The sequence below is a fragment of the Alexandromys fortis genome, unplaced genomic scaffold, assembly GCF_014885135.2.
Source record: "Alexandromys fortis isolate MF-2015 unplaced genomic scaffold, M_Fortis_MF-2015_v1.1 scaffold_231, whole genome shotgun sequence".
In the NCBI taxonomy this organism is placed as follows: Eukaryota; Metazoa; Chordata; class Mammalia; order Rodentia; family Cricetidae; genus Alexandromys; species Alexandromys fortis.
Window position 1 is genome coordinate 1,394,529 of NW_026068613.1, and position 1,344 is coordinate 1,395,872.

General features: G+C 41.9%; 1 protein-coding gene across 1 annotated transcript; it reads right to left on the reverse strand.

The window, feature by feature from the left end:
• On the reverse strand, nt 1-936 carry LOC126495952 (olfactory receptor 147-like). The gene has a single exon (XM_050133551.1). It carries the CDS (start codon nt 934-936, stop codon nt 1-3), a length of 936 nt encoding a protein of 311 aa, XP_049989508.1.
• Nucleotides 937-1,344: the final 408 nt, after the last annotated feature.

Below are 1,344 nucleotides of genomic sequence, written 5' to 3' on the forward strand. Positions count from 1 at the left end.
CTATACAGACTGAGAGTGTAACCCACAATTTACAAATTTTCTTATGGCTTCTTTGACATCTTTATTCCTAAGACTATATATAAGGGGATTAAGCATGGGAATCACGGTGGTGTAAAAGACAGAAGCTACTTTTTCCTGGGTTGTGTCACCTGTAGCTGGTTTCAAATACATGAAGATGATGGAACCATAGAAGACGCCAACAGCTACAAGATGGGAACTGCAGGTACTGAAGGCTTTGGATCTGCCATCTGCTGAACGTATTCTCAGGATGCTGGCAAGGATGAAGGCATAAGAGATAAAGATGGCAAATACACTTGCAAATACATTAAGTCCAACCAGCAGTATCACCAAAAACTCCTTGGTATAGTCTCTTGAGCACGTTATGTTCAGAAGAGGGAGGATGTCACAGAAGTAATGGTGAATGATATTAGCTCCACAGAAGGAACGCCTGGATATGTAGCTAGCATTAACAGTGGCCCCGAAGGTCCCCATAGCATATACAGCAGTGGATAGTAGCACACAGACTCTGTGAGACATGATGACATTGTAGAGCAAGGGGTTGCAAATGGCAACGTAAAGATCATATGCCATGACTGTTAGCATGTAGGAGTCATCAATACCGAAGAACGAGAACAGAAACAGCTGGGTCATGCACTCAGGAAAGGCTGTGAAATTCTTCTCTGATACAAAGTTCACCAACATCTTTGGGATTATAACAGAGGAGTAGCAGAGATCTATGAAGGACAAGTTACTGAGAAAATAGTACATGGGTGTGTGAAGCTGAGAGCTAACCCTGATTAAAAAGACTAACCCCAAGTTTCCTGACACGGAGGCCACATAGATCAGTAGAAACAGGGTAAAGAGTGGAATCTGGAGCTCTGGCTTGTCTGTTAACCCCTCAAGGACAAATAAGGTCGAGTGATTTCCTGGGCTCATTCTCCTCCCAGCTTTCATGAGTTGAATGAGTCAACAGATAGAGGGAAACATTACCAATTGGCAGTATTTGTTAGCTTGCAGTTTGACAAATGACATTTTTTTTAACAGATACATTTTCTAAAATCTAAACTCAACAATCTAGCAGTACTTCTTTGAGTGTCGCCTACCCTCAAGATTACACTTCACTTGGCTTCATTTGTATTCCATGCATTGAGAAGTAAAACCCACGAGGTTTCTCTTTTATAGTCCTCATGTGACATTTAAGTGTGAAATTCGGGAAGCTACCAATGAAGCTCTAGCTTTTCCTGCAAAAGAAAAAAAAACTCTGTTATTCACACATCTTCCAGGAGCACCTACTGAGAGAAGGTTTTCCATTTGGATGCTAGGGTCTGCACTGGCTGTTGTGTC

Coding starts and splice junctions, on each gene's coding strand:
- LOC126495952 (XM_050133551.1), bottom strand. CDS start 936: ATGAGCCCAGGAAATCACTCGACCTTATTTGTCCTTGAGGGGTTAACA.